Source organism: Dermacentor variabilis, chromosome 2, assembly GCF_050947875.1.
Source record: "Dermacentor variabilis isolate Ectoservices chromosome 2, ASM5094787v1, whole genome shotgun sequence".
In the NCBI taxonomy this organism is placed as follows: domain Eukaryota; kingdom Metazoa; phylum Arthropoda; class Arachnida; order Ixodida; family Ixodidae; genus Dermacentor; species Dermacentor variabilis.
In genome coordinates, this window is record NC_134569.1 from 238,886,143 (window position 1) to 238,910,591 (window position 24,449).

A 24,449-nucleotide genomic window follows, 5' to 3' on the forward strand; every position below is an offset into this window, starting at 1 on the left:
TTGTTCCCGATTCAACCTCAAGAAATTCCATAGAGTAATTGCTGTTTTTGTGTGGCAGTCTGAATATGAAAGAACAAGCAGGAACAACTTGTTTCGCAAGTTGGGTCAGGGGGGCTTGTCATTACCAAATTTATACTTAAAGCAACTGATTTCTAGATTTTTGTTCTTACGAGACACGACAAATCCTTTCTTACGAACAGTTATTCAAGTCAGATTGAGCAATGCCTTACCTAACTTTGTTGTCTCGATGAGGGAGGGTGGGTGTTACGCAACGAGTAAATTTCTACGTGAGGTGGTCGTAGCATTTAGATTTTTAAACCACCACTTTTCCATAGAATATTTGGCTGCAGTCAGTCGTAAGCGGATAAGCTCGGATTTAATAGATATTATGTTCCCAGAACCCTTATATCGATTAATGTACCGCGAAGGCCAAGGGAAAGATGTCCTAAAACGTGTGAAACGAATGATTGTACCAGGGGGAGTGAAAACATTCTTTTTTAAACTACATACTAATACCTTGCCTGTAAAAACATGGCTAGAAGAAAGAGGGGACTATTTACCATGGGGGACTAACTGTTTGATTTGCAAGAAACCAGAAACTATAGAACACGTTTTTCTGGACTGTTGGAGTGCGGTCTTCTTTTGGGATATTATGCAAAGAACTATTAAAAAAGAATTGCCGTTAACAGCGCATGGTATCCGTTACCTATCCACAGTGCAAGACAGTATACCTTATGACATGTTCTTTCTTCTCGGCCTTCACAGTATCTGGAGAAACCGCATGGCTGTAAGGAATTGTGATATAAATGTGAGAACAGTAAACTCGTATTTTGCTGAGAATATCAGTAAACTGCGGGAAGTTTTTCAGAAGTTAGCGTATGACGATGATCTGTTATCATTGATGGATGCCCTTGCCAAAATGAAAGTTTTGTAATCTCAACCGCAAGCTTCAAGCGCAGCGGTGGGAAAGTGAATATTGTCAGATGGTGGGAGCAGTATGTATTGATGTATTTGTTGAATGTCTGGAAATAAAGAAAAAAAAAAATGCATCCGTGGCTTAATGGTTTCAATATCAGGCTTCTATACTAGAGTCCCTGTGTTCGAATCCTGCAGTCGGGCAATTTTAATGATGTTTATTTAATTATTTATTACGCAATAAACTATTGAAAATGACGCATTGAAGCCGTTTGAAGCCAAAAAGGACGAAGTTTAGGCAAATCCATGTACTTCCCATAATTCCCATGCTGGGACAACCGCTCCCATTGTAGCTCACGTAGACACTAGCGCCAGAGTTCCCTCTAGTAATTTTGTAGGAAACTCTATGAGCTGCGCCACAGGCTGCGCTCTGTTATCGAGCGCTTCGGTTGACTCGCGTCGGCGCGCCTAGCTACGCAGCTACGGCGCGAAACGATCAACTCTCGGTGAAGCAGATTTATATCATGCAAGAAAGTGGTTCTTCTTTCCTTTTTACGCTGCTCTAACAGTTATAAAAATATCACAATTACGTTTTAATAAATTGAAGCATTTTGAAACACTCTCGATAACCAAGTACGAAGCGGTGCCTACCAAGGCGTCTGTGAGTGAGCCCAGCGAGCGTGCGCTGTCGCGCGTCTTTGTGGATGCAAACCGCGAGGCGCGGCAGGCGCTAGGCGCGCGGACGCGAGCTTACGCGCGTCCGCAAGCGTACGTGTGGTCTCGGCTTCGCTGGTAGGGGTGCATGGAGCGCTTTACGTGAAGTAGGAAAGTGCTCTCCCCGGCATAGCAACTGATTTGGCGGCAATTTTACTCCCCCTTTTCATCTCTCTACATCCTATAAACAAATTAAGTTCATTTTTGTTGTCGTTTGAGTAAAATCAGCGAAGCGGTGCCGGTTCTTTGACGGCTACCTGACGCGAGAAGTCACATTCTCATTTAGAGGAATCGTCGGTCAATTATTTGATATTAGGTGGAGTAAAACATGTGGCGCCGACGTTTCTTTGTGTGTATCCTTGGAGAAACATCACGCAACATGCGAATGCTGTTTGTCAAATTTTAATAGATGGCATGAGTAAAAGATCTATAATCGACGCATCAGTTTTCTAGCATACATTGTCTGCTTTGAGAAAGTTGCAAGACAAGGACGCTAAAGAGGAAAGAAACGAGTGTCATTGTTACGTTGCAGAAGTCACATACAAATATGTATTCACAATATTTACGAGAGTGACAACGATGCATAAACAAGATGGCTGTCGAGAGCGATACTGTACGAATCCTGAGCTAACCTTGTACATGTCATGCATTTCTCACTTTTGTTGATTTTCTGAGCGTGTACCTACCAAGTTATGTGAAAATATTTGTTTTTGGAAACGGAAGTCAATAAAACGAGGCCAAAGATCTGTTGTGTTGGAAGTGCAATGTATATATGTTCCGGCATATGCTGGCATACTCAAAGTATGGACAAGACTGCGCGTGTGTTAACGCATATAGAACCCACGGCGCACCACGCGCCAGTTCACAAACAATGCCTGGGGTAGCGTGCGCGTGCGATAAGAAAAAAAAAATATGCGCCGCTGACAGGCAAAAAGAAGGCAAAAGTGAAGGTGCGCGGGGCATGGGGAACGGTGGAGAGGGAGCGTGTCGTCGCAATGAAAACAAAAAGGAAAAACAAAGCGCCAGGGTGAGCAGGCGCCGCACAGCTGCTGTTCCTGTTGCCATGACAGCATAAGCAATCGCGTGCACCGTCACTTTGCCAAAGTTTTGCCTCCAGCTAGGGCCGCAACTGAAGGGGACCGTATCGCTAGCGTCGAAAGAGCCTCTGCGTAAAAACAGCCAAGCGGAGATTCATCCCTGCGGTACTGTCGCCTAAACTAAAACTGTCTTAACTCTGTGGAAGGAGGGCGGGGGGGCAGGTGAGTGCGCTAGCGTGGCCGCGCGTGCCTTATCTTCGAGGTAATCTGCAGTGTATAAAAAGGCTTGTGCCTTCGTGTGCGCTGTGTTTGAGGTCGCATAAACGCAAGTTTCGAAGAGGTGTTGCAGCCAGAGGCAGCAGGAAGCATGCGCTCGCCGCGGCAGCCACTGAATCACGCTAGCGTTCCAGCATTGCGTGGGCATTGGCCGATATCTGTTTGCCTGTGGATGCGACGCACCGTGCTTAATTCACTTGGTTAGCGAATACTTCCTGCAATTTACACAGCATATAAAACTACAAACCTTACTTCGTACAGCTGTCTAATGAATTGCTGCCATAACTAATGTTTCACCTTTTGGGCAAGAAAATGAATTTTTTTTACAACAACGTATATATTGAGGCACCTGCTAACATTTGCACAAGAATTTGCACTACTTAACCGATACCAGTTCGATACCACATTTTAGATTTCAATACACCAGTAGAATACTCCTTTGAAATAAAACATGGCCAGTCGAATATCATATCTACTTTGTTATATCGAGGATAGACCGTTTTTGCTAGCTCACATTCTCTTATAAAAATAGCAATAAGTGCCCCTTTCGTACATTCGCACTGTCAGTTAAATTTGGCAGAGACAACTGCTTACGTGTAGGAATGTGGAAGCATTAGTCCCTTTGGTGAAATGTTTCTTTCTGCGCTCGCTCTCGCCTGCTTTCTAACTGCGCCTCAGTAGGGCCAAATCAGAAGGCGCCAAGCTTCTTGTGTGATGTGTGAAATGACTCTCGCACTAGGCACACCTTCAGTCGACCAGCAGAACTGTGGAGCCACAGTAGTGTCAGGAAGGAACGCTCGTCTCGCAGTCCGGATTCGGTTACCACCCAGACAGAAGTTTAAAAAATTTTCTTTTCAAAGGCATTCATTTACTTTGTTCACAGAAACCTCCCTGACAAATGCGACGTCAATCCAAGCATTTTGCGATGTGTTTTTACTCTTTGTGGCATCGGTCATTTTTGGTACTATCTCTCGGTCAGGCCGATGGATATTCAAGTAACGGGGCATATAATGCTTTTGCATTAAAACACTTCAAACCCCAAGTAATGTAGAGGGATCGGCCAGTACATCTGTATTGTGACTCAATGTTAACCAAAAAAGATGCTCAACTCTTTACTACTACTGTACATGGTGGTGGCGATTTATTATGTATAAAAAGAAAAAAAAAAAGGCAGTCTGGTCCGAGCTGCACACTGGGTGTGCTCACTGCCACATGAACAGCAACATACTATGTGAAAACACTATGGACAGGGGCGGATGAAGAGAGCTGGCGAACATGTTCAGTCAGTCCACTTGCCCAAGACATCGCTGTCCCGAAAGATGTAGAACTCCTAGAAGAAAGAAAACGGAGCTTGTCAGAGCTCTGGTCACCCCAGTCAAGAACACGAGCCAGCAATCCTCAATGGCATACAATTTATGGACTCTACAGCTTGTCAGAAAGCTCTTTTCATTGCCTGTAATCAAGATACAATGTTTTTTTTTTAATTTCTGGAAAATTTGTCACACTTTGTTTCAAGAACAATATTTCTGCATTTCTTTTCCCTAGGGAAACATGTTCCTTGTGTGGCTTATTTCTTCTATCATTCTTTTTAAGTATTGGTGTGCAAGCTCTTTCCCAGTTTGGTGACATGAATGTCTCCTTTGAAAACTTCTGGAGTAATTCCGGTAAAGAATATGTGACATTCTTTTGATCAGTGTAAAATAAATGGACTTGAGGTAATGGCATAGTAACTAGGCATATACAGCTGTTTCAAGTACCAGCCATGCAACTGAGTGAACATTCCTAAATGAGGTAACAACTGTGGAAAGTAGTCACATAATGACCCCAGCAAAAGGTATGCTCAGAAATTAAATATAAGAAAAGTTATCCCAGATAATCAGTGTGTGTCGCCTACATGTGAATGTCAGAAAGCAAACCAAACCAACCTATTGTACAGCTGTAATTTGACCTCAGTTAATCCAACGTCTTAATTCAAATGCACTCAAGAGTACTGGGATAAAAACTATATTTTGATACAGAAAGAAATCTCATTTATTTCGGACGCATGCAACTTAATTCAATTCCCACCGACCTCCCACAAGCGCCTCCTCAATCATGCAGTGGGTACTACAGTGCAGTCCACTTATAATGATACCACCATGTAACGATATACAGTCGCCGACTGATTTTCCGGATTCCAAAAATACTGACATGCTCGATTATTCGGTCTGCTACGCGGCACCGCCATTCTCCCCATAGACTATAATGTATAACAACTGCCGAAAGTTCGGACACCTTGCAACCTCTTGTCTGATTTTTCGGACACTCCTTGACCAACTCGATGGAGAGCACCATGCACCGACTCTGACCGGTGCATGGTTCGACTTGCTGAACGCCATTTTTGTTTTGAATGAAGCCTCCTTGCTGCCCCACGAAGTGGCGCTACTGCAAATCTCCACTCATCATCACCGTTTCTGCCTGGTTCGATAGAGTGGCGCTACAGCAGTTCTGGTTTCAGCGTAGTAAGCCATGTCAAGACAACCCAGCAGCTGATTTGTTTCTTCGCGCACGACGCTTCGAGTAGGCCACGTTTTTCGTTTGTGTGACTGGCGTCGGCATGGTGGTGTTTGCTTTGTCTGCTGTGTCGAGGTCCTGGCAAGTGGGTGCCGCGAGGCCTAGGATTTATTGCCTTTCTATGAGCTGGCGTCGGCATGGTGGTGTTTGCTTTGTCTGCTGTGTCGAGGTTCCGGCAAGTGGGTGCCGCGAGGCCTAGGATTTATTGCCTTTCTATGAGCTCCCGAGTGACGCCGAAAATGTCTGCCGAGACCTGCGCAGTGGTTGCATTGCGATTCCGGACACCGTCTCATTTGACAGTTTCACAGATGCTGTACTGACATGTGCAGAACTCGACGATGGCGAGATCATTCGTCAGGTTTCTGCTGCATCACCGGACGAAGACTCCGAGTCGGAAGATGACGCATCGTGTGCATGCAGAGCGTGTACAAGCAACGACTGTGCATTCAGCCGCGTATAGTGACCGCATGACCCTCTCCGAGATTAAGACTTATCTAATTGCTCGTAAACGGAACAGCGTGCAACGGCACATTCACAATTTCTTCAAGCCTACTGCTGAGCCCGAATAAGTGCGTGGAAATAAAGGATTTCTTTTTTTTTCCCCCTTCTTAATCTGCTTTTTCAGACACCTGTTTATTCGGACATTTCCGCAGTCCCCGTGAGGTCCGAATAAACGGCCGGCGACTGTATCGGTTACAACGATGAGTCGACTTCATAGGATCAATTGATGCATAGGGCTATGAGAAAAAAAGAACAAAAAACGATGTTATTTATTGCATATCGGATATAATGATCGAAATTCTACGTTCTGGGTGGCGTTTTCCATGCAAAATTGTCGTGCAATTTGCGTTGCTAAGTTCCCCTGAACCGAGACAATGTGAAACGTTTGCATACGCGAGTTTGTACCTGCCGCCATTACCGTGCTGTGCATCCCACCAGCGCGCCGATTACGAAAGTCGCAGAGAGCATCGCAAGTTGGTGCATCGTGCCACAACATGGCTCCAGCTGCTTCGAGTCCGCTTCGCCGGCAAGGATAAGGAAAGAAGTGAACCGCGCCTGCGCTCCCTTTCCACAATCTCGCTCTCTTCCTCGGCGAGTGTGGAAAGGCGCCGCGGAAGCAGCGGTGGGTGTGTGGCAAGGCGCAAAACTCTGTCGCTTTATAAAACGAAGCTGCAAATTGCAAGACTCGAAGCACGACCTCGCGCAGTCGTTGACATCGACGATTCTGAAAACCGCGAGCGCGACGATCATGAAGGCTAGAACCAGTGACCATGCCAATCAATGGAAGTGGCGGGCTTTGCACGCCAGGGCAAAACCCCCATGTGTGAAACCAACACTGTGGCAGCCACTGACATTAGCTTTAGAATAGGGGCCCCAAAGAGCTTTGCGGGTGTTAGCGTTGGGGCGCACAGCAGTGAAGAGTTTTAGAATAGGGCTTTGCGTTTGCGGATAGCGTCTTGCGCGTGCACCGCCACTACGGCATCAAAAAAAAAAAAAACTCTTACAACGGGGGTGTTCACCTAGCAGCACCAGTTCTAGGTTTGTAGAGGTAGGCTGAAACAAGTATGTGCTATAGCGAAACGGGCAAGCAAGCACCTTCTCGGTGTCTTCTTTTCACCAGTTCCATGCCCACTGCCCAGTTCCTTCAGTACACTATTATAAACAAAATATACCATTTTAAGTTAAAAGTAATTTTGAAAATTGTGCTTCCCCGTTTAATTACAATTTCGAGGTTATTCTATTAGCATCAAGCAATTAGTTCCGTTTAATTTTGAGTAACCAACTTTACGTGCCTTCACCCAACGTTACTAGACTAGGTTCAGTTTTCAAACTCCTGTGACTGCGCGGACCAACCACTGATCCTTGCATCTCGTGGCGCTGCTGTCACACTTTGCTCAGTCAGCACGGTGCAGATGGTGCGGCGAAGCACTGTCTGCGGCTGTTCATGCGTTTTGGCTGTTTGTATAAATGCGTGTTTTGCTGCAGCCTCTGTGCTTTTTGCAACACTCTTGTTCGTTTTCAATGCCGTGTGCATTTCGACGAGTTTACGGCCCGTATCATCCAATTTCATTTAGTGACGCGAATGCATAGTTATTCTCCGTTCCTGCAGCGAGAACCTGTCTTGAATGTGCAAGTCTGCTCGCAAGCGAGCAAAGCTCACATTGGTTTTAACATTGCGTTTGTGAAGGTGATGAAAGAGTGCTAGCTATTTGAGAGAAGGTGCCTTGGATTTATTCCTACAACTTTAAATGTGCACCAATCGGCTTGCTGACCTCTACAACTGCTGACAAGCAGCACCTATTAGTACTAAATAATTACCCGACTGAACTGCGGACAGCTGCAACAGCAGATTATAGCAACTAATTGTTTAATTGCATGACTCAATAATTAAAATTCGAGGGGCACTGCGTTGTCGAAATATTTCATTTGTATATCTTATGTTCTAATAAAGAAATAAAGACGTAGTTACCCAGGTAGATGAATGCAAAACATTGCCACTACCAAAGGTTAAGGGTTCGACTCTCATCAACAATCGTAGGTTTGAGTGCGATAAGTAACCGTATTAACTTTGGCTTAAGTATCACAAAAGTAAGTGGGTTCGACTCCTACCAATGGTCGTGGGTTTGAGTGTCGTAATGAACTCTATCATAATTAAACCTGTATCTCAATTATATCTACCTTAATTAACTTCGCCTTAATGACCAACAAAGGCCGTGTATTGCACTCTCACTAAAGGCAGGGTGTCTACCAAGTTGACATTTCCAAATTCCCCGAGTTTTCCAGGTTTTCCCTGAGTGCCGTTGCACACTTCCCTGAGTGATGCAGAACTATGTTTTATGTCAAGACGGGCTGAAACCATATCGCCTGATGCTGTCACTCTCTAGTAAGCACATGAAAAAATAATAAAAAGTGACTTCATCCAATTTAAATACTAAGGAGTAGTGTTTATGTTATTCAAAAAGAGAATAGAAGGCAGGGGTTAGTAAAATGCACAGCAAATAAAGTGTCTTCGAAAAAAATTGCAAATGAAGTCGGACATTCACAAATACGAATAAAAAGGAGATGCATATAGAAGCAAATATATTCGAATATGAGCTATTTCTATCAACTGATAGCAAGCTCATGCAGTGGTATGAGGCCCGAACTCTGTCAGAATTGAGATTCTCTCTCAACCGCTCGTAAGTCAACCTCAACTGTCCTGACATGCTCTCAGCCCGCGCATGACGCCTGAGTGTTGTGTTTCACTGCTTTAAAGAGTTTATTTTGGTTTGGATGAGGGACACCTGCATCTCGCCATCAGCCAAAATTTTGTTTTTTTGAGCTCAAACTTCTTCAAAACGGCGGCAGCAAGCTTCCTTTCCCGTTTATTCCTCAATGCATACATCATTTCTGTTCTTGTCCTCATTCTGCCACTCGTTCACCCCAAGGACCATTTGAAGCATCTTGGCCAGTTGCACAGTACACGACCGATTTTTAGAACTCCCTAGGGGTCGGGAAAACGTTCGAAAAATCGGCCAGTTGGAAAAAAAAATGCGCGTCATTTACTGCCCTTAGGGGCTCAAACTGCGACAGGCATGTTCGAAAACGCTCTGAAGGCCTGTCGGTACACATATTAGGCATATCGGCGCTCGTACTGTGACAGGAAATACAGGGTGCGCGCGTGTATAATTAAGGAATGCATACTGTGTTCCGTGCCAATAGCCCCTTCCCATGCTTGTTATGCTTCACTGTAATACTTCTGCGTATGCTTCACCATGTAACATTTCTGTACAGAGGCGAAGCTGATTTTCGAGAACCGGCATTATGCAACGCACCATGTTTTCTAAGTTCCTAAGCCAATCACGAGGACCACAAATTCAGAGTCCGTGACACTGCTGACAGCAGCTAATTCTTTCAATAAGAAACTCTGCATCCAACGGCAAGAAGCTTCATAGCGAACGTCGAAGCAGCTAGACCTAGCGTCGCCGCAGTGGTGGCAACGGCTGCCAGCGGATCTATGTGCAAGAGTGCCGGTTCGAGGTGGCGAAGTAATCAAAACGGCAGCGGTGGTACCTTTGATTATTGCCGTTTCGGATCCGCGGTCACGGCAAAACATCCGGAAAATCAGACGGCGAAGAGTTCTTGCGTCCGAAATTTCACACATTCTAATACGTTGACTCTATAAGTTATGTGGCGGTGCCGCGAAGCCGCCCGAATTATCGGGAATCCAGAAAGTCGGTCGTTGACTGCACACTGGCAACTCCTCCAGCCGACGACAGTGCGTCAAAGACAATTCATTATGCTTCCTGTCTGTTGCTCGAGCCAGCATTACCGCGACTTTCGATCCTTTCAATAAAATTGGCGCTAATTTTCCCTGATAGAGGCCCAAATTCCCTAAGTTTTCCCTGACTTTTTCCAGACTACTCAAAATCCCTGAGAATTCCCGGTTGGTAGACACCCTGAAAGGTCATGGGTTCAAGTGCCTTAAATAGATCTTTGACATTGGGCCTTAATTCACACGGCCCTAATTAACACCAACGGTCACGGGTACAACTTCCACCAGTCGTCATTAACTGTGCCTTAGTTATTTTCGCCTAATTCACTCTGCATCAACTGCCTTGGGCAGTTGACTTTTTGGACCATTCTGTGGCCGCGCTACACGACCACATGACGAGTCATGTCAGAGCATCGCACATGTAATGTGAAGACGTGGGATCGTTCCCCAATCGTGGCAAGTTGTTTTATAGTCCACCTTCATTTCCAATAGTTTATAATTTCTTTATTTAAATTAGCAAGTACAAGTAATTTCCCGTGTTGTCCTTGGTGTCTTTGTTGGCTTCTTATGAAACGCTGTCTCATGAGTCATACAATGTGCTCATGTCAATAATTAGTACTAATGAGCAACACCTGATTACAGCTAGCAACCAGCTACTTACAGCTACTCATCAGCAACAGGTGATTAGAATAGAGTGCAGTGGATGGCCGGGGCTGCTGCGGCCCTGGACTAAGGACTCCACAGCGCACTTCGGGAGAGCGCAGCAGCATTTTCACATCTACATAAAGTTTTTTTTATCAATCTGCTTAATGCGAGACTACAAAAACATTAAAAAACCTATTACTGAAAACACTTGCTTGGTTCGTAAGCTGCAAAGTCAGAGGGACCCGAGCACCTCTGCCAACGCAGAGCTGCACCAGTGTAGAGCTACCTGCGACGCTCCACCCCTCTTGCGGCAAACCAAGGCACGGGGGGCGGCCCCAATATATGGCGCCTACAGAGAGTTAAACAACTGAACCTAGTCTAGCAATGTTGTCTTCACCAGCCAAGTTAAGCCGCATTAGGCCGACGAGCCATGAAATCGACAATCGAATTCGGAATCAGCAGCATCTAATGAATCAATCTTCATAATGCGCACCAGTTCAGAGAAAGCGATAACCGCTGTCACTCCTCCTAGCTTGGGAACTCCGCACATTATCAGGAATCGAGCTGTTTGGTGCTAGGTACAGGGTGTCTACCAAGTTGACATTTCCAAATTCCCTGACTTTTCCAGGTTTTCCCTGAGCACCTTTGCGAAATTTCCTGAATGAGCCAGAACTGTTTTATGTCAAGACAGGCTGACACTATGCTGCCTGATGCTGTCACTCTAGTAGGCATGTTGAAACAAAAAAATGACTTAATCCAGTTTGAAAGTAAGGAGTAATACCTATGTTATTTAAAAAGAAAACAGAAAGAAGCCATTAGTAAAATGCACAGCGAAAAAAATGGTAAACCCATTCCGAATTGAGTCGAACATATTCAAATACGAATGAAAAGGAGATGCTTACAGAAGTAAATATTTTCGAATATGAGCTATTTCTATCAACTGATAGCAAACTGATCGGTATGAGGCCTGAAAATTGTCACAACTACCTAAGATTCTCTCTCAGCAGCTGGGAAGTCAACGTCAACTGTCCTGACATACTCTCAGCCCATACACAACACCTCAGTGTTGGCTTTCACTGCTTTAAAAGAGTTTATTTTGGTTTGGATGAGGGACACCTGCATCTCGGCGTCAGCCAACAATTTCTTTTTCGAGCTCAAGCACCTTCAAAGAGGCGGCGGCACGCTTCCTTTCCCGTTACTTCCTCAGTGCATCGGTCCTCTCTGCTCTCATCCTCCTTATGCCACGCGTTCACCCCATGGGTAATTTGAAGCATCCTTTTTCAGTTGTACAGTCAACGCCCAATTTTCCGGACTCCCTAGGGACCGCAAAAACATCCTAAAAACCGGGCAGTCCGAAAGAAATGAATGTCTTTAACTGCCCTTAACTGCTAAAATTGCCACAGGCACGTCCGAAAAAGCTCTTAAGGCCTGCCAGTACACTTATTAGGCATATCGGTGTTCGTACCGTGACAGGAGACGGGGGTGCACGCGTGTATAATTAAGGAATACGTACTGTGTCCTGCGACAATTGCCCCTTCCCACGCTTGTTATGCTTCGCCGCGTAACACAGCTGTACTGAGGCGAAGCTAACTTTCGGAGACTGGCATTACGCAACGCGCTGTGCTCTGCGAGCTTCGAAGCCAATCGCGAGGATTACAAAGGCGAAGTCGGTGCCATTGCTGACAGCGGCGAATTCTTTCAATGAAAAACACGGCAGCACATGGCAAGAAGTTTAATAGCGAACGTAGAAGCAGCTAGGCCTAACCCTGCCGCAGTGGTGGCTACGGCTGCCAGTGGATCTGCGTGCAAGAGTGCCGGTTCGAGGCGGCGGCGGTGGCTTTGATTAATGCCATTTCAGAACTGCAGTCAGGGCAATATGCATTGACTATATGGAGTACGTGGTGGTGCCGCGAATCGGTGCGAATTATTGGGCATATCCAAAAAATCGGGCATCTGTAAAATCGGGCGACTGGAAAATCGGTCGTTAACTGCTCTGGAAATACCTCGTGCCGATGACACGATTCATTGAGATCCCTCTGTTACTGGAGCCAGCATTAACACGACTTTCGTTCCCTTTCAATAAAATTACAGCTAATTTTCCCTGATAGGAGCACAAATTCCCTGAGTATTTCCAGACTACTGAAATTCCCTGACAATTCCCAGTTTTCCTGGTTGGTAGACACCCTGTAGGTTAGAGCCATCGCGTCGATGGGTGCCACCATGTTTGTTAACGCAAAGCTTTTGGGACAGAGTTTGGGGCTCCCGCTAAATCAGTAAATAGCCTGTCCGACGCAAAACCAGGGTGTCTACCAAGTTGGCATTTCCAAATTGCCCGAGTTTTCCAGCTTTTCCCCGACTGCCTTTGCAATATTACTTGAGTGACACAGAACTTCGCTTTGTGTCAAGACGGATTGACACTATGTTGCCTGATGCTGCCGCGCTCTAGTAAGCTTCTTAAAAAAAAAACGACAAAAGGACTACTTCATCCAGTTTGAATGGTAACGAGTAGTGTTTATATTATTCAAAAGGAGAACAGAAGGGTGGGGTTAGTAAAATGCACAGCAAATAAAATATCTTGGAAAAATATGGTAAAACCCATTGGTAATCGAGTCGAACAATCTCTATATAGGAATAAAAATGGGATGCACACAGAAGCAAACATTTTCGAATAAGATTTCTATCAACTGATAGCAAGCTCATATGAGGCCCAAACTTAGCCACAAGTGAGATTCTCTCCCAGCAGCTGGTAGGTCAACCTCAATTGCCCTGACATACTCTCAGCCCACGCACAATGCCTCAGTGTTGCGTTTCACTGCTTTAAATAGTTTATTTTCGCCTGGATGAGGGACCCCTGCATCTCGGCGGCAATAAACACTTTTTTATAGCTCAAGTTCCTTCAAAGAAGGAACTTCCTTCTTCCCGTTCATTCCTCAATGCGCATGTCCTTTCAGTTCTCGTCCTCCTTCCACTGCACGTTCGTACCACGGACCATTTGAAGCAACCTACTGCTCAGTTGTACAGTCAACGTCTGATTTTTGGGGCTCCCTAGGTGCGATGAAAATGTCCAAAAAATCGGGCAGTCACAAAAAATACTTAATATTTGCCTTTAGTGTCCATTTAAGGGCTCAAATCGCCACAGGCACATCCGAAAAAGCACTGAAGGCCTGCCAGTACACTTATTAGGCATATCGTTGCTCGTACTGTAACAGGAGATGGCGGGTGTACGCGTGCATAATTAAAAAATGCACATTGTGACCTGTGACAATTGTAGCTTCCACGCTTCACCGCAATGCTTTCGCGTATGCTTCACCGCGTAACACTGCTGTAATGCAGCGAAGCTGACGTTCAGAAACCGGCGTTATCTAACGCATTGTGCTTTCAGAGTTTCGAAGCCAATTGCGAGAACCACAAAGGCGGAGTCGGTGCCATTGCTGACAGCGGTGAATTCTTCCAATGAAAAACATGGCACAAAACTGCAAGAAGCTTAATAGCGAATGTCGAAGCAGCTAGGCCCAGCGTTGCCGCTGCGTAGCTGCCAGTGGATCTGCGTGCGAGAGCGCCGGTTTGAGGCAGCAAGGTAATCAAAATGGCGGCGGCGGAGGCTTTGATTAATGATGTTTCGAACCCGCAGTCATGGAAAAAAAGACTGGAAAATTGGACGGCGAAGGGTTCTCACATCCAAAATTTCAGACGTTCCTATACATTGACTATGGGGGACGTGGTGGTGCTGCGAAGCCGTCCGAATTATCAGGCATCCGAAAAGTCTGTCGTTGAATGTACACTGGCAACTCCTCCAGACTATGACACGGCCTCAAAGAGGTTTCATTACTATTCCTCCCTGTTACTCGAGCCAGCATTACCGCGATTTTCGTTCGTTCAATAGCACGAACGATGTACAATTTTTTTTCTATGCTGAGCATCCGGCGCCTTTTTTATCCGAGCTTCGACATGAGGCGAGTCCTTGCTTGTGCGACGCCACAACGTGCCCTGGCACGCCGCCGAAATGATGATGTGGCTTCATGCGCAAAGGCACAGGGCGCTTGGAGGCTGTTGTTCCGATCTCTAAGGCTTGTTCTGCTGAACCGCCCGAGGGAGACGACGCACCGCCGTGTTTGCGCGACAAAAAGTGGAAACACTACTTGTTAACCAATACGTACGCAATAATGGTACTGTTTATGCGGATAGAAAACACATTATGTTCAATGGCCACTAAGTCGGGGATGTGACTTTACTACCGTATTTACACGATTGTAAGTCGACCCCTTTTTTAAAATTTGAAAGTCTGAAGTTGGGAGGTCGACTTACAATCGAAACCAAAACATGGCCCCGCCAAAAAAAAAGCGATACCAACGAGAGCTACAACATAGTTACAATTTTATGTTTGCTCTATGGTCCTACCCGTATCTTTTCGCTATCCCGCGTGTTTTTTCGCTTTTCGGAAGGGTTTTTCAACATTTTTCAGTCTTACAGTGCATGCAACACTCATAGGGGTGTCGATAGTTGATGGAGGCGCCGCTGTTCCCATTTGCGGCGGCACCCTTATAACGGCAGCGCTTGCGGGGAGTATCGGTAGTTCATGGAAGAGCAGACACCGTTCGCGGGTTTCTCTTTCTCTGTTTAAAGGCATTGGCATTGGTTTGACCAACTTTCTGACGCGCTCCACTTGACTCCCGGCTACGTGCTACTTCTATGCTTCCCCAGTCGTCATGAGTGCTGCAGGCCCACTAATCTTTCGGCACTCGTTCACAGCAGCGTTCAAGAAGGCTGCCATCCTTTACGCCAAAGAAACAAATCAGTGCGCAGCGGGCCGCAATTTCGATGTTTCTAAACGGGTGGTGCGAGAGTGGCGACTGCAGCGAAGCGAAATTTTCACCCTGTGGCGGCAAGTGAGAAATTTCCCACGTGCCGAAGTCTGGACGCTTTCCGGAGCTGTAGGCTAAGCTTGCGGCAGCGTCGCTGAAATGCGTGATCGGTCCCTGCCAGTGAAGTGTGACGTAGTCATGAAACAAGCCCGGACCTTCGGCTTAATTTTAAGGTTCTGCTCCGCCATGAGTACGAGTGGCTGGCGGCAGAAGACTGCGAAATTACGCCAACCGGACCTGTCAAAAGAGCCTCCCTGACGGCTGCGTGTGGTTGGGTGCATTTTGCGTGGGCTGCTGTTCTGCAAGATGTCCTGGTGCGGTCGTTTGCCAAATCTGAAATTTCGCTAGACCACGACGCGCTGTGGGACCGCAGCAACGATGACGATGGCAGCACTAGTGAAGAAGAGTAGTCCAGTGACCATGTCAGCTACTAATAAATTTTCGTTATCGAATGCGCCCTCGGGCTTTTTTTTTTTTTTTTTTTCGGGCAAGCGATATTGGGGGGTCGACTTACATTCGAGTAGACTTACAATCGTGTAAATATGGTACTTTTAAAACGATACTACTGTTTAAGCGGGTACGGTTTAACATGGTTTTACTGTATTACCGAACTCTGAGCACGTTGCTACTAGGGATAGAATATATGGTGCACTGATGGAGGAGTTTGTGAGTGCAGATAGCACTGCCTCGTTCTACAAAGAATCTACGGCAGGGCAATCATTGTCGCGACAGACGACAGCATTGTGCGACGGAGGCGATGACGAGATTGACAGTGGCCTTTTTTGACACAAACCCCAATGTTCACGCAAAGTACACTGTCGTCGATAGAGCCACCCATTGATTGCATGCACGCTAAATTATAGCCGCCAGTGTTCGCGCAGCCGGTGGACACGATGCACACCGCGGTTGGGAACCTGAAACTTCTGCGAAAGCAAGTGCAGATATCTGGCAATTTCAGCGTGCCTAATGCTTGACACGCTGTTTAGAGATATAACTAAACGCTTCATTTTCCACACCCACTTTTCTCAAACGTCAATATTTTATTGTAAGTGCCAAATTTGGTTTCGGAGCTACAAGGGTATGTTTGGCAGCTTTTTTTTTACAACAGTCTAGGTAATGCAATTATCTGTTATAACAATAAGATTTTTCGTTCTTGAGATTATAAGTGGACTGCACTGTATAAGGTTTGAAAACAAGAAATTCAGCAGACGATACTGCTTCCCTAGATGTGAAGCTGTTTTATCTAAATTTATTTTTATCATTTAGCAGGCAACGCTGCCAAGCTCAGCCAGTGAAGCAAGTATTGCCGCTTGTTTTGTGTTATGTAATGCTGCGCCAGTGTTTGCTCTTCGCCTCTTTCTCGATCAGTCCGAGCAAGAAACAAGAACACTGTTGACTACTTCAAGCAATAAAACAAGATTTGCATTCGTTCATTTTGCTTATGTATTTTAATTCGAATTTTTGGATAATTTGACCAAATCTTGCCATGCTGCCAGGGTCTAATTAAAGGGAGTTCACTGTAATGAGTGGAAATCTCAATTCTACACATTGCTCACATAAAATGCCACTTGTATGCGAAGTGTGTGCTGCTACCATGATACTACAATAGGACCTCGTTGATACATTCCCGGAACGCACGTTTTCCCAGCGCCAATGTTCGCAATCAAGAAAACAAAAAATTACCCAATATAGTTGCACTTATTTTTTACCGGTTCTTATCTTCCGGAAAACAATTTTTCGGCACCAACGTCCAGTACGTCACCGAACTGCAATTGTACAATGGGTGAGGCGCATGATCGAGAACAGTATATAGCTGCCCGCCACAGCAGCTTCACCACAATACTCGCTTGCCCGTCTTGGGTGAAAACGACAGCATGCATGCCTTATTCCGGTACCAGCAAGGCTCCAGCCGGGTTGTCGCATGCCGCATTCACAGCTATTGCCGCTGAACCTATTGCAATAAGCATCTTCACACATCTGTTTACAGTGCACGGTGCGTAGCGCCATTGGTAGTGCATGGCATGCTTTTATTAGGCAATAACACAAACGCGCCTCCACTTTTTTCAGCAGGCAGTGCGATGTGGGTATCGCGTTTCACTTCGGTGGGATCCGGCGTCACCCAGCAGCTCGTTTCGGTTTCCCGTCGCCCACTTAAAACACCACGTAACAGGAAAACAACAAAATGCGTCTCGCTGCCGGAGCACTACCAGCACGATATGCGTCGACATCTCGTGCCACAACGATCCGCGTGACGCTTCGCATTCCCTAGATGCCAACAATAGTTGAGACTGTCGAATTTTTTTAGGTACTTCGGATCGCATGTTTCCCGGTTAGTGTGTTTTTTCTCGCAATATTTTCCAAAACGTATGAACGAGGTTCTACTGCACATGCAGAGATGCTTGACACCCATGCTGCCTGACATATGACTTTCCTCCAGTTGTTTTGTTATCGTCATGCAGTTATAATGGAAGATGGCAAGGACGTTACAATGCAAAACCATGAGATGGTTTAGGCCTGAAAACATGCACGACAAACATTCATGGTACTCAAAGCTGAACACCAATTTGACAAGGCATTAGTACACCTTGTACTTCAGCTAACTGGCACTACTGTATTAATTAAACAAGCCATAAATGCCTTCTACGAGTTTGTCATTTCATTTGCTTTCGTAAGCAGAGCTTGCATGGTTGGCCTCTTTCAGTGCACTTATGATTACAAAGTTGGGTCGGCAGTGCAAGAACAGAGTTTGCTAACCGCACAACCTTTTTGGGTCAACACATAATATCTATTGCTTTGACAAACAGTACTGACTTGCCTTGTATGAACTTCTATGACATAGAACAGAGAAACTGCAGTTTTCGGGCTACACAGAACCCCCCTGACATAAATGCCTTGGGCCTGAACGCTGTTTGGTTGGTTCTATGAAAGCACTTGTACAGGTGCTCAATAAACATGCCGGCCACAGAGCTCTGTGTGTGTAAATGTGTAAGTGGGGAGAGAGTAATCTCTGGGACAAGCCAGAAGCACATAGCTGTTGGAGAACACATGCAGCCATTAGCGTAAGCAATGCATGCATACAGCCATTGCATGTCGTTCTCCTGCATGCACTGTACAACATGAGGCCCTCTGGACGGTTCCTGTTATGGAAGCTCCCAAAGTGACACAGAATGTTTATATACGATTTGTTTTTCCTTCTGCTATATTAATAAACTTCAATGTTTTACACTAGAAGCCATGCTTCTGGAGCAACACAGCTGAAGCTGCTAGCTTAGCTCTGTGGTAGTGTATTCGACTGGAATGCAGCAGAACTGGGATTGTATCCTGTCAGAGTGTGCATTTTTTTTCTTCTTACTTTTTCTCTTCAACATGTGGCTCATGTTAGTCACGTTCATATTGTTGTACATCATTTTGAGACTGTGAAGAGCCCATCACAGGTATCGCTCTGAAACAGGCAGAACGCTGCTTACCTTGTTTTCAATTTCCACCTTAGTGCCACCATACTCGGGCAAAAGGACCTTGTCGCCTTCCTTAACAGCCATTGGGATGGTCTGGCCAGACTGCAACATGCACAATAAAGGAGGACCCAGTTACCAATGGTGTAGAGTTCATTGCTGTTTATTATGTCAGGGTGCTAGGTACAAGTTGACACTTTCACAGCCTTGCTCCAAAGTACACAAAAATCAACCCTTGCTACCAACAAGCCTAAGGCACTTCTCTGAATGCCTACAAGGGACCCAAAATACCACTGCTTATAGTACCACAAACTGAAAGTAAACTCTGCCACTCAAAAGGCAAGACAGGATAAGTGCTTGTGCAATTGGCAGTTCACAATGTACATAACAATGGATCCCTCCACAACAGTGTAACTCGGCAACCCTATGACCTAACCAAACACGTTTTCACCAGCCTTTCTAGGTTTTCCGCTGCTGCCACAACAGTGAGGCACTAGTGCAACAATATGTTCTCACATTTCCTATTGCAGAACAGCCTCGCTCAAATTTTGCTCTGCTTATCCTCAGCAGTTTGTGCGCAGCAAAACATCACATTACAATTACTTTTTCATCTGGTTACTTCATCACATGCCGACACCTGTTACTGTTAGTCCTATGTAAAGACCGAAACAATGGACTGAAGTATACACTATTTTCCTGTTAAACCACATCTAGTGCATTGTGGTGATAAAGGACGCCATATAAAATGTCGAAGTTCTGCCAGGACTGCAAAATCACGAACATTTTTCTTTAAATTACACTGGTTTCCTGCACAGTACAACCTCTGCAATTGATGCACTCCAGCTCCAAGCACTCACTGTCACCCTGGGAATGTGACCACAATTAGACAGTCTCGATCATGTGTCTGCGACCCTAGGAAGCCATGCTTTTGGGAACAACACTCAAACACAAATGAATTTAAGAGTGAACATATGCTATTGTGCACCAATGCATAATGCAATGATAAAAAATGCTGATATGCAAGTTAAAAGTGCAAATGAGTATAGGAAGGAACAGAAGCAATTTTCTTTAAATAAGAAAGTGAAGCAATATCAGACCACTCATGTGTATCATTCTATAATTTACAGGTGAGATACTAACTGGCCGATAAAATTTAAGAGGAATAGTTTGGGTTCCCTGTGACAGATGTAAAGCTTAATAACTTTAATTAGCTTCCTCGATCTTTTTTTTTTAGTGCTGCAGCTATTCATGCAGTTCTTAGCAATATATGTATAAATCTGAAGGCTCCATTCTCAAATGATAGGAGCAGCGCCTATCTTCTTTTGTATTTTCTTACTGCAATCTACAAGGTGTTACATACAAACAAGTGTTTATAAAACAAGGGCCATGAATTTGCAATAGCTAAATGCAAGCACAATTGGAGCACATCAAGCATGCAACTTCCCATATTCAGGTTTGTTTCTTTAATTCAATTTTATTTTCCAGCATAAATATATGTGCTGGTGGCCACCTAGGCAAGAAAGCTGCATCAAACATCTCAATGTGACAAAAGTTAGGTAGGTGACAGAGCACAAAGAATAACAAAGTACTTTAGTGACGAAACATCAATGATATTAAACATGACTGAGAAAACAGATTAGAATAAGTCCATGAAACAGTATTCCCATGAAAAAAAGAATGAGTAGGAGTTTGAACTCAAGTGAGGAGTGTTACCAATGAAGCCAGTGCACCAGCCAACAAACAATCTGTCTCGTAGGGGAAACAGTCTTGGCGACTTCTCTCAATAAAATAGACAGGTCAGTGTTCCCACTAGCTGGGGAAAGAGTTTCATGGAACCAGAAGGCGTGCACACACAATGCATATAGGAATTTCCTTTGCAAAATCCTAGAGTGACGAAAAAAAAAAAGAAAAGGGGAAAAGAAAAAGCTTTTCTAATGCTTATGTGTATATGCACTTGCTTTTTCAGGTATACTTCTGCACAATTTCTAAATGCAAGTGCCCATAGGACTGCACAAGTTTGTGTGTGTTTACTATAACTGCAAGTGGTGAGAACCAGGCTTCACAGGCTTCATCAGAAAACCGATGTGCTGTTCTATGCTATCACCTGGGCGTGTGTCATCAACAGTGGATCGAAAGAAAGGAATTGAGAAAATGGAATGATTACATTACACCGACCCTCTAACCTAACAAACAGGGAAATTATTCCTAGGAACTTGTGTGGTACAATTTAATGTATGAGGTCAGTTGCTTATGTCCCAAGATTTTGGATAAACACGCTAATGATGAAACTGTCTACTTCAAGGCATCATTAAATTTGGAAGTGGAGTGCAGCCAACTACTATACTGCTGACTCCCTGTGTGTTCAGATTCTGCAGTTTACAAGCTCATCTTAACCACCACCACCATAAGTCTATTTTATGTCCACTGCAGGACGAAGGCCTCTCCCTGTGATCTCCAATTACCCCTGCCCTGTGCCAACCAATTCCAATCTGGCGTCTGAAAATTTCTTAAAGGGCCCCTCACCAGGTGTGGCCATTTTGAGCTGACAAGTGCAGAGCATACACAGCGCGATAATGATCTCAAATTTCAAACCGAACGCCGTTTTTCTTTGTCCTCGCGGCTGCCACCCTTCAAGACGTAGGATGACTTACTCTTGTACCTGCGCCTATGTACTCGTGTCTGCAGTGTGACGTTGCTCGTGGCAATATGCGACTTTGAGAATTGTTAAAGACATCTGTTATCTGTGTGATCAGATGCTTGAATTGACAAATTGAAGTTTAGAGTAATAATAAAACATACAAACGGAATGTCTGCGTGCTTTCTGTTTTACTTTGCACCGAACCAAGAGAGAGATACTTCCGCTTCGTCTGCTTGTTCCCACGGTCGTGCGGTCACATGCGCAGTAACCGAAACTATACCATTTTCTACCGTGTTCCAGCGCGTAATCATGCTCTGCGATCTGCTTGTTCTGCCTCAGCATTCGTGCAGCACTGAATTATAGCGCTAGTCATGTGTCCTTGAGCACAGCATATAAAATCGTGCTCTGCACGAAACGAGACAGCAGCTCGCATGCGACGACGTCAGCAAAAGTGCGCAGCGCCAGAAAAAAAAAAAAAAAAAAAAAGGCAGGGCCTTTGACTTATGCATCACACGATCCTCGAGGTCCGGTATGGAAGAACGCAGGAAAGGAATTTTGCTTGCCTAGGCTAGATGGGGCGAGTGGAGAGAGCGTCTTGCTTGGTAGTGCAGCCCGCCTGCTGAAATCATGGGTTCGCAGCACTGGAATATTTCTATCTCGACTATTAATGAGCCGATTTGAAAAAATTTTGCAGCAGCACGCTCCCTAGAGGACATGTAACAACTTCCAGTGTATAACCAAAATTTGCTATTAGGCCTGGTGAGGGTCTTCTTAATTGCGTCACCCCACCTAGTCTTCTGCCATGCTCGACTGCATTCCCATTGTCTTGGCACTCATTCTGTAACCCAAATCATCCACCTGTTATCCAACCTAAGCATTACATGACCTGCCCAGCTCGATTTCTTTCTCTTAATGTCAATTTGAATATTGGCTATCCCTGTTTGCTCTCTGATCCATACCGCTCTCTTTGCGTCTCTTAACGTTATGCTTTACATTCTTCGTTCCATCGCTCCTTGCGCAGTCCTTAACTTGTTTTCGAGCTTCTTCGTCCGCCTCCAACTTTCTACCCCATATGTCAGCACCGGTATAATACCCTGATTGTACACCTTTCCTTTTAACGCTAATGGTAAGCTTCCAGTCAGGATCTGACAATGTCTGCCAAATGCACTGGAACCCATTTTTATTCTATGAATTTCCTTCTCATGATCATCGTTCCTTGTGATTAATTGACCTAGGTAAAAGCAATGCTTCACAGACTCTAGAGGCTGACTGTCAATCCTGGACTCTTGTTTCCTTGCACGGCTATTGATCATTATCTTTGTATTCTGCATATGAATCTTCAAGCTCACTCTTACACTGTCTGATAAGGTCCTCAATCATTTGTTGCAATTCATCCTCCAGTGTTGCTGAACAAGACAATGTCGCCTGCATACCGCAGGTTGCTGATATTCACTGTTGATCCTTACTCCTAAGCCTACCCAGTTTAATAGCTTGAATACTTCTTCCAAGCATGCAGTGAATAGCATTGCAGAGATTGTCTCCTTGTCTGACCCCTTTCTTTATAGATATCTTCCTACTTTTCTTGGGTAGAATTAAGGTTGCTGTAAACTCGCTGTAGACATATTCAAAGATATTTACGCAAGCAGTCTGTACTCCTTGATTACGTAATGCCTCTATGACTGCTGGCATCTCTACTGAATCAAATGCCTTTTCATAATCTATTAAAGCCATACAGAAAGGCCGAGTGTACTCTGCAGATTTCTCGATTACCCGGTTGATAACATGGATGTGATCCATTGTAGAGTATCCCTTCCTGAAACCTGCCTGTTCCCTTGGTTGACTGAAGTCCAGTGTTGCCCTTACTTCTATTTGAGATTATCTTGGTGAGTATTCTATATAATTTTGCAAGTAAGCTAATGAGCCTATTACTTTTCAATTCTTTAATGTCTCCCTTCTTGTGGAGTAGTATAATATTGGCATTCTTCCTGTTTTCTGGGACCCTTGAAGTCGACAGGCAGTTCATACAAGGGGCCGCTAATTTTTCAAGCATTAGTCTCCACTATCTGTTAGGTCTACCGTGTTGGGTCTGTGCTTTGTTGCCTGTGCTTGGGCTCCTTGGTATATCTCCCACGATTGTAAAACGAACGCTCTCATTACACGATCTTTTCCACGGCAATCGAAAGGCACGCAAAAAGCCTGTACAGACCACGGCAATTGACCTAGACTGGCACGTTTTGTGCTCTCCGTCACGTGAGCCATGTCCTATGCCGCGGTCCCTGCGGCCGAAACGAAGTTTACTGCAACAGCCCGGGTCACTCTGATGTGGATTAACACCTCAAACACGACTCCTGTAATCCACGAGCGTCTTTCGCCTAGTAGCCAAGCGCAGCTCGTGGCACGTGCCGGGCCCGCGCCGCTCGTTGCACGAGCCACGGGCATGCACTCGCGCTCTACTCACGTCTGTACGGCCACCGGGTCCGACAGCGACGACCGTCGCGCTGTGCACTTTGGCCTGCGCCTTCTCCGGGATCATGATGCCGCCCTTGGTCTTGGCCTCCGGCACGAACCGTTCCACCAGGATGCGGTCAAGCAGCGGGATCAGGCGCTTGCCCACACCGGCCTGAGCGTGCGGTCAGACAAAACGGTCAGCGCTTGACACAGCGTACTACCGAACGGTCGCGCCTGCATTTCACGGCGGTCGGCCAGCGCTTCGGCAACGACCCGGCTTGGATGCAGCGGCTACCAGCGAGCAGCACGCGGCGGGCAAAAAAGAAACGCTGTCCGGCGCAGAACGATGCGTTACGATAATGTCACCGTTGTCGCTAGCGAAAATATGGTGCGGGCGCTTTGATGTCCAACTTACCATTATGAAAGTTTGCGCACGAGTTCGACCAGCGAAGCTTCTGGAAACCGTAAACCTAACGGCGGCAGCCCGGCGTGTGCTGACGAAAGGGCGACACGGGCGAGCACATGGTTTTCAAGGACGCAACGGCGCATGCGCTCAGCAGCAGACAACCTAAAAAATTTTCACTAAATCAAAAAATACCCTTTAATAAATATTAAAAATATCAACTATAAAAATAAATTGCCTTAGAAATTGCT

The 24,449-nt window shown here is 45.4% G+C and overlaps 1 protein-coding gene across 1 annotated transcript; it reads right to left on the reverse strand.

The window, feature by feature from the left end:
* Positions 1–4,061: 4,061 nt before the first annotated feature.
* LOC142573175 (10 kDa heat shock protein, mitochondrial) lies at positions 4,062–24,359 on the reverse strand. The gene is made up of 4 exons (XM_075682745.1): positions 24,211–24,359; positions 23,806–23,967; positions 18,725–18,814; positions 4,062–4,272 (listed from the first exon to the last, which is right to left on the reverse strand). Exons 1-4 carry the CDS (start codon positions 24,211–24,213, stop codon positions 4,222–4,224), a joined length of 306 nt encoding a protein of 101 aa, XP_075538860.1. The 5' UTR covers positions 24,214–24,359; the 3' UTR covers positions 4,062–4,221.
* Positions 24,360–24,449: the final 90 nt, after the last annotated feature.

Excerpts from the sequence above, each read along its gene's own strand:
- LOC142573175 (XM_075682745.1), bottom strand. Across the intron at positions 18,815-23,805 it reads GACCCGGTGGCCGTACAGAC|TCTGGCCAGACCATCCCAAT; the intron begins GTGAGTAGAGCG and ends TGCATGTTGCAG. Across the intron at positions 4,273-18,724 it reads AGGTGGAAATTGAAAACAAG|GAGTTCTACATCTTTCGGGA; the intron begins GTAAGCAGCGTT and ends TCTTTCTTCTAG.